The sequence below is a fragment of the Miscanthus floridulus genome, chromosome 4 (genome assembly GCF_019320115.1).
Source record: "Miscanthus floridulus cultivar M001 chromosome 4, ASM1932011v1, whole genome shotgun sequence".
Classification (NCBI taxonomy): Eukaryota; Viridiplantae; Streptophyta; class Magnoliopsida; order Poales; family Poaceae; genus Miscanthus; species Miscanthus floridulus.
In genome coordinates, this window is record NC_089583.1 from 17,209,794 (window position 1) to 17,217,632 (window position 7,839).

The 7,839-nt window shown below is 41.7% G+C and overlaps 1 protein-coding gene across 1 annotated transcript; it reads left to right on the forward strand.

Moving 5' to 3' along the window:
* Window positions 1–1,595: 1,595 nt before the first annotated feature.
* On the forward strand, window positions 1,596–6,600 carry LOC136551049 (SEC12-like protein 1). Its single transcript, XM_066542644.1, has 10 exons — window positions 1,596–1,943; window positions 2,057–2,148; window positions 3,466–3,598; window positions 3,966–4,057; window positions 4,318–4,417; window positions 4,521–4,593; window positions 4,686–4,806; window positions 5,214–5,333; window positions 5,745–5,815; window positions 5,911–6,600. The coding sequence occupies exons 1-10, from the start codon at window positions 1,737–1,739 to the stop codon at window positions 6,087–6,089; spliced, it is 1,188 nt and encodes a 395-aa protein (XP_066398741.1). The 5' UTR covers window positions 1,596–1,736; the 3' UTR covers window positions 6,090–6,600.
* Window positions 6,601–7,839: the final 1,239 nt, after the last annotated feature.

A 7,839-nucleotide genomic window follows, 5' to 3' on the forward strand; every position in this document is an offset into this window, starting at 1 on the left:
AGTGCCAACCTCTCCCTTTGGCCTCTTGTGTCTTCTTCTGCTTTGGCACGCTTCGTTAATCAAAAAAATCAAAGGTTGCTCCTCTCTTGCTTGTTTACTGCTCCAACGCGACACCTTCCCCTCCATCTCCAGAGTCCAAAACAGACTAGAGGCCCTCCTTGATTCGACAAGCCATCCTACACTATACGTACTGCGTGGAAATTGCATGGGCGCCGCGCTGTTTGTAGAAACGGTTTTCTCCTCAACGGTGGGTGTGTAGTAGGTGGGCCATTTTCAACTAGACACGCGTGCCATTCCCAACTAGACACGTGCACGCTGTCCAGTCAAAACATAGCATTTTATTTTATTTTTTAAAAAAATGTTTGGATACCTTGGGAACTAGTTATCTAAAAATGGTTCAAATTTCTAAGTGATACGAACATGTCACTTAATACGTGGATTGATTTTTAGCAAAAAAGACGTTAGTTGTTAGCCCATTAGCTATACCATTAATTACTAGGGGTAAAAAGATTTGCAAATATCATTTTTACCGTCCAAAACCATCTATTTCATGCAACTATTAGCTAGATCCAAACATTGCACGGAGAGTTGCATGATGTTAATCTCGGGGCCATGTTTAGGGTCATGTTTCGATCAGTTTTGGATTCTTAAAAACCAGTTTTTGCCTCACTACTATAGAAAATCTTTTCCACAACATTGCGACCCGGTTGCCCGCCTCGGTTATTCGAGGCAGGGCAGCCGAGGAGCAACCGCCTCGGTTAATACATTAACCGAGGCGGGCATTGTAAAATAACCGTCTTGGTTAATAAGTATTAACCAAGGCGGGCATTGTAAAATAAACGCCACTGTTAATAAGTATTAAGTGAGGTGGGCATTGTAAAATAACCACCTCGATGAATCATTAACCGAGGTGGGCATTGTAAAATAACCGTCTCGGTAAATCAGGCTCAGCTCGCTAGCCCAAGAGGCCCAATTCCGACTTCACGATTTTCTAGCGCCTAGGAGATGCCAATAAAAGAAAAAGAACTCTCGAATGTATTTCGGCCCGAACTTCACCTAGGCCTTGTTTAGATACACTCAAAATTCCAAGTTTTTTCACTCTCTCTCCATCACATCAATTTTTAGCCGTTTGCATGGAGCATTAAATGTAGGTAAAAAAAATAACTAATTGCACAGTTTAGTTGGAAATCACGAGATGAATCTTTTGAGCTTAGTTGGTCCACAATTGGACAATATTTACCAAATAAGACGAAAGTGCTACTATTCATCGGGTTGAAATCTTTTCACGATCTAAACGAGGCCCCATTTCGTGAAATGATCAACGGAACTTGTTTCTCTTCCGCAAGTCAACCAATTAATAACCTATATCGTTATATGTTGCCACCGCGATGCTACCACGAACATGGATGTGAATTATCCCCAAATCATTGGACCACCCACCCTTTTGCCTGGAAATCAAGTGGAGACACAGAGAGCCAGAGAGGAATCACTCAGCTGGCGCTGACTGGAAGCAAGTCAGCGAATAACGAACGAATATCCGGTGGGGCCCACGCGCAATCCCCAACTGAGCACAAATGATTTGGTCGTCGTTTTCGTCTCGCCTCGCCGTCTGATCCCCACTTCCCTCTCCTCAAACAACAGCGCTCGATTCGGCTCGCTTCGAACTCGCGGGCTCCCCCGCTTGCAAAGCCCTCTGCAAATTCTCTAAACCCCGCAGCTCTAGGCAGCCCCCACCCATGGCCGGCGGCGGCGGCGGCGAGGCTTCGGCGGCGGGAGGCGGGAAGGTGGCGTGCGCGGCGTGGATCCGGCGCCGGGAGGAGAAGGCGGCGGCGGCGCGGGTGTTCGCGGCGTACGGCCGGGCGGCGGGGGCGGCCGGCTCCCCGCCCGCGCTTGAGGTGCTCGGCTTCGACGCCAAGGAGTGCTCCCTCTCCCCCGAGCCCCTGGTGCGGAAGCGGGCCCATCCGGCTCCACCTCCTCTTCCTCCTCCTCGTCGTCCTCGGTTTGCCTGTCTCGGAGTCGGTTGAGTTTGACCTCGAAATCGGTTTTGCGCTTGCAGGCGAGGGCCGTGCTCGGGGAGCACGCGCCGCGCGGCATCGCGGTGCACCCCGCCGGCGACGAGCTCGTCTGCGCCACCGCCACGGGCTGCAGGTGCGCCATTCTGCTCCTCCCTGGAAACTGCTTGTTTGTTCGTGCTGGTGTCTGTGGTGAAATTTTAAGGTGCGTGAGCGAGAGGACGTTCTCTCGGCGATGGATTGGGTGGGTCTGGCCTCAATTGCCTACTGCCCGCGCAGCAATTTCAGGTTTTTGTCCGTTTGGGTGATTTGGAGTGCACTGTTGTACCGTTGGTCTGTCCGCCCATCAGTGGCACTAATTAGTTGTTGAGTGTGAAATTCAGAGCGACTTTAGATTATTTCTGCGGCTGAATTGCTCAAGTGACAGCTGACTTGCTATTTTAGGGAGGCTCAATCAGGGCTCTCTGTTTTGGAACCTAGAGCATCCTCTCATTACTCATCACAGGTCACGCTTTCGTTTTTTTCCTCTTGGGATGAACCAGTGGTGCTGCCCAGCTACTAACATTGCTGAAATGTACTTGTACTTTACCATTATTATGGATTATGGATTCAGGGTCAGATTGCGCTGATTACTAGCTATTTGACAGTTTTGCTGGTATAAGTGGGGAAATTTTGATCCACATGTTGGACAATGGAGAGACGATATGAATACTAGTGGAAACACTGATTTGAGCACTCCTTGAAAGCGCTTTGACAAAATTAGCATTTCCTTCTACTTATCAGTCTTCTTTGGCACCATAGTACCAAATGGTCACAAGTCTTAAATGGATTGAGCTATGCAATTGAGTAATGGATTTTGTGGAATTGCTTGTACTAGTTCATTTGGAAATATAAGTTAGTAGATTTTCGTGACCTTTGAAATGTGCAGTGAGTTTAGTGTCTAATGACAAGGATTTCTCCTCCTGGTAGTTTAGTTATGTAAGAAATGCATGGCATATGTAATGCTTACACTCTGGATTTCTCAAGTTTTATTAAAACTACTCTTACATTAGTAACACCTATAGATTTATGAGATTATCAGATACAAAATTATAGACGAATGAAAAGTTACCATTGCAATTTATACTTACAGCTATACGCAGTTTGTAAATTTGTGGCATATAATTGCATTTTCATCAATCACAACAAATGATTATCTGGCCAATTTAAAGCAGGCTTAATTTTGCTCATGGATATCATAAGTGCAATAAAAATATTCTTCCTCAGTTTCCTTGTTAATCTAACCAATTCACATTTTTTTAATTTCCACATTAATTTCATTCCTTTTAGTTTTGATTATATTATATTAATCCTGAAAGCTTCTCCCTTCCTTGTTCCATTTTATCTGTTTGTCCTTTGATTATACTTTATCAAGTCCATGACTTAATTAGCATATCATCTTTCCAAACTATAGGTTATTCAAACTGATATTTGAAGAGTTCACAGTACGCATTATTCCAAGAGATGCTCCTCCACTAGAATCTGTTGGACCTCAAAAGTGTCTTGCTTTCAGCACAGACGGTGCCAAATTTGCCATAGGTGGAGAGGTATGGGTTTGTATTATATTGATTTCTGAATTTCGAGGGATCAAAGTTTTTTCTTTAATTTTTCTGTTTCCTTTTTTTTGCATTCCTATGGTTTGCTTCTTCTTTTGTTACACATGCTATAAGAAGAAAGTTGTCAGCAGTATATTTTAACTGCTTGTACATTTAAAACCCTTCCTTTGTACATCCTATATTTTGAATCACTCTCTTGCATTTAAAACCCTTCCTCTGTACATGCTATGAAAACTATTTATTCTAAATGTTTCATTTGTTGTCTAGTCCTATTGTTCAATGCAGTGACTTGTCTGATATCAATACTCTTTTTACCTGAACCTGATACCAGTTGACTTGTTCTTTTGTACCACTGCAGGATGGACATCTCAGAATATTCCATTGGCCAAGCATGAATGTGCTTTTGGATGAACCCAAAGCTCATAAATCCTTCCGAGACATGGATATCAGGTCAGGACAGGCTTAAAGCATTACTTTTATTTTCTTATTGTTCACAGAGGAGTACCATAAATATTAGCATTAGACATGGATATCAGGTCAGGAAATGCTTATGTAAAATGGGCACACTCACTAGAGCTGTCTTTTGAACTGAAAAAAAAATATAATTGATTCCAAATCTACATCTCAACTTTTCTAGTGTCATGGTTTCTGGTTGCTGGTCACTTCGATCATCACCAACTGATACAGCATTGGTGCCTTTCATTTTGTAGCTTAGACTCTGAGTTCTTAGTTTCAACATCCACTGATGGATCTGCAAGAATATGGAAGATAGATGAGGGTGCACCGCTGGTCAATTTGACTCGATCCTCGGTATGCTATGAGCCTATGATAATTTTCTTTTATTTACATTTACTTGTTGATATGGTTGAAATTTTGACTTCTTTTCCCCACTTTTTTCTTTGTCTGCTTACAGGATGAGAAGATTGAGTGTTGCCGCTTTTCTAGGGATGGCATGAAACCATTCCTGTTTTGCACTGTTGCAAAAGGTGTGTTTTCAATTGATCTTGAGAATTATACATATGCAGAATTGAAGGCAGGCTGATTTTGACTAGATCTGTGTTCATCATCACTGGAGCAGGTTCCAAAGTTGTTACTGTTGTCTGGAACATAAGCGATTGGAAGAGAATTGGGTACAAAAGACTTCTGGGAAAGCCTATCTCTACACTTTCAGTTAGCTTGGATGGGAAGTATCTGGCATTGTGAGTGGATAAAATACTTCTGCTACTGTCGTACAGTACTGCAGTTGTATGAGCCCATTTAGCATTTCTAGGAACATCTAAACCTGCCAATTTTGGGATTAACATGCTTCATCCTTAGCATCTCCTTATTTTTTAATTCAGTTTAGCCTATTTTTCAGTATGATTCTGCTTGCTTGTATATCTGATTATGTGTTCAACTCAAATATTATATATATTTTATATATTGACTTGACAGTCGTTGTCTATTAAACAATTAGTTGTACAATCTGATAACACTTTAATCTTGTTGGTAAGGGCATTATGTTGCAATTAACAATGGAGAGGAAGTCGTACTAGTTATGATTATCACTCTAACTATGCGCTGTATAATTTTTTAGCATGCTCACATGGATCTGTATTTCTTTTAGAGGAAGCCATGATGGTGACTTCTGTGCTGTTGATGTAAAGAAAATGGAAGTTTCTCACTGGAGCAAGAAAGTTCATCTTGGTTCCCCAGTCACCTCCATTGAGTTTTGTCCTACTGAAAGGTAACTATAGCTTGGCATTATATTAGTTTACTGGGCACTTTTCTTTTTAGTTCTGCCTGACTGCTTATTGCAGAGGTTAAGTCAGGCGTGCTTGTTTATTATAACATATAGTTATTCATCACTAGGTAGATGGCATATTATAGTGTCATGATTTTAAACCTCTCTTAGTTATGCTTACTGTAAGTATTCGTCTGATGGAAACACCCATGGATGCTTGAATCTGAAAGTCCATCTGTTTCAATATGTGGCATTCAAATACTGTGTAGTTCCGCTTAGGTCACCTTGAATAGACTGAACTAACTATATGGATTTATTCTGCTAGATTGGGCAGAACTGCTAATATACAACAAATTTGCTTTTGGCATCCAGTTTCAGTGTTTCTCCTAACACCATTGACTACTGGTATCGCAGGGTTGTAATCTCCACATCGGATCAATGGGGAGCAGAGCTGACGAAACTGAACGTGCCTGCTGACTGGAAAGGTATGTTCAGGCAAATACTGTTTGGCCCTCATGTCCCTGACACGGTTTCCTAACCAACCGCCTGTTCCTGTAATCCTGTGTCTCTTCTCTGGCAGAATGGCAGGTCTGGCTCGTACTCCTGGCACTCTTCCTAGCATCCGCCATCCTGTTCTACGTGTTCTACGAGCGCTCGGACACATTCTGGAACTTTCCCATGGGGCGACACCAGCCGGCGAAGCCATGGAACGTGCTCAAGGAGTCTCCTCCGGTCCCCGAGGACCAGAATCCATGGTGATGGTATGCTTCATTGCGTCATTCATGAAGAGCAATACTATCCCAATTCCCAAAGCCACAATCTCAAAAAAAAAAAAAAGGAAGAAAGAAAAAGACAGAAAAGAAAAGAAGAATAAGCCACCGTGGCTGTTTATCTCATTACAAATCGTCCATGCTTGTTGTACCACTTAGTTTATTCACTGATCTGTGATCTGACCAGTGACCACGCAAGTTTGTAACTCTGGACTGCGATAACCGAGAACCAAGTGATACTAATTGAACATTCTGTCTTCATGCGAGGGTCTGAGTGTATCCAGGTATTACCAAGCAGACGAGAGTGTCGTTACTGTTTTGCTTCCTGAAACTATAGTTGATGATGAGGTCGTTAATTAGTATCCTATATGCTGGGAACGTGGGTGCTTTCTTCTCCTTTTACTCTAAAAAAAACTCTCAGCTCATCCATTTACTAGGGGGTGACTGTAATGCTGAACACCTGCGATAATACCATAAAGATTTTGCGATACTGATCTTTTTTGACCGAACTCCTGTTTTTGAAAATGAATATATTTAATCATAAGAAAATTTTTCTTTGCCTTTTATGTGCAAATCCCCTCAGTAGGGAATGGATCCCAATCAAGGCAAGGTGTGACCCGAAAGGGGGAGGATGTGAATTTGGTTGCTTAGTGCTTATTTGCTACTAGAGTAAAATTCATGACCAGTCTCTAAACTTGCACGGTGGTGTAATCTGGATTCCTAACTCTTGGTTTTTGATATTTGAGTCCTTGAACTTGTGTTGTGGTGTCACTCGGCCCCCAACTCTTGAATTTTGATATTTGGTTCCTTAAACTTGTACAATAGTGTCATCTAGGTTCTTGAACTCGTGAGTCAACACACAATCAGCATACCCCATTAGTGCCATCGGTGTGTTGAAGTGCAAGTTTGGGGGACTTATATGACATCGACATACAAGTTTGGGGATCCAAATATCGAAATTCGAGAGTTGGGGACCCAAGTGACACCATAGTACAAGTTCAGGGACTTAAATATTAAAAATCGACTGTTGGGATCCTAGATGCCACTAGCGTACAAGTTTAGGGACCAGTAGTGAATTTTACTCTTGAAGTGATATGGCCTTATTATTATGAAGCTCTGTCATATGGCTATGTTTTATATTGCAAGCCACTCATTTATATTGATATTATATCGTGTTTATTCTATATAACTGGAACCTCATGTTAAATCATTGTTTAATTCAACTTGTGGTTTAAATAGCTTGTGAAAACAAATTTGTTTGTTGAGATGTTTCATCTCATCCTTGCATTACTCAATCTACGTACTTGATTGCTTTGCTTGAAGGGATGGGTTAGCTACACTTCATCACTATTTTGCCCACACTTTAGTGATATAATAGTAGTTTTGGCTTGCTGTAATTAACTTAGTTTATTAGTCATGATGACCCTTCATGGTTTAATAATATTAACTGAGGCGGAACCTTTCTTAATCATAGTTTTATTGTTGTTGTTGCTTCTACATTCTACTTTGTTAATCGTGTTTGCTGCTGAGTCTTGTACTCCAGCTTAAGGGAAGGGATGTTTAGTGACATCCTTGCTTTTTTTTGTGGCGCGTGGGTTACACATACACAATAGAAGTAACAAGCAACATAGCAATACATAGGATGACAAGAAGTTCTTATAACCATACAACAGGACAAAATTCAATAAACATATCTCAAAATCTCAACATTTTCATGTTTTGTTGAGACGAAGATGATA

Coding starts and splice junctions, on each gene's coding strand:
- LOC136551049 (XM_066542644.1), top strand. CDS start 1,737: ATGGCCGGCGGCGGCGGCGGCGAGGCTTCGGCGGCGGGAGGCGGGAAG. Junction 1,944..2,056: donor CCCTCTCCCCCGAGCCCCTG/GTGCGGAAGCGG, acceptor TTGCGCTTGCAG/GCGAGGGCCGTGCTCGGGGA. Junction 4,058..4,317: donor TTCCGAGACATGGATATCAG/GTCAGGACAGGC, acceptor TTCATTTTGTAG/CTTAGACTCTGAGTTCTTAG.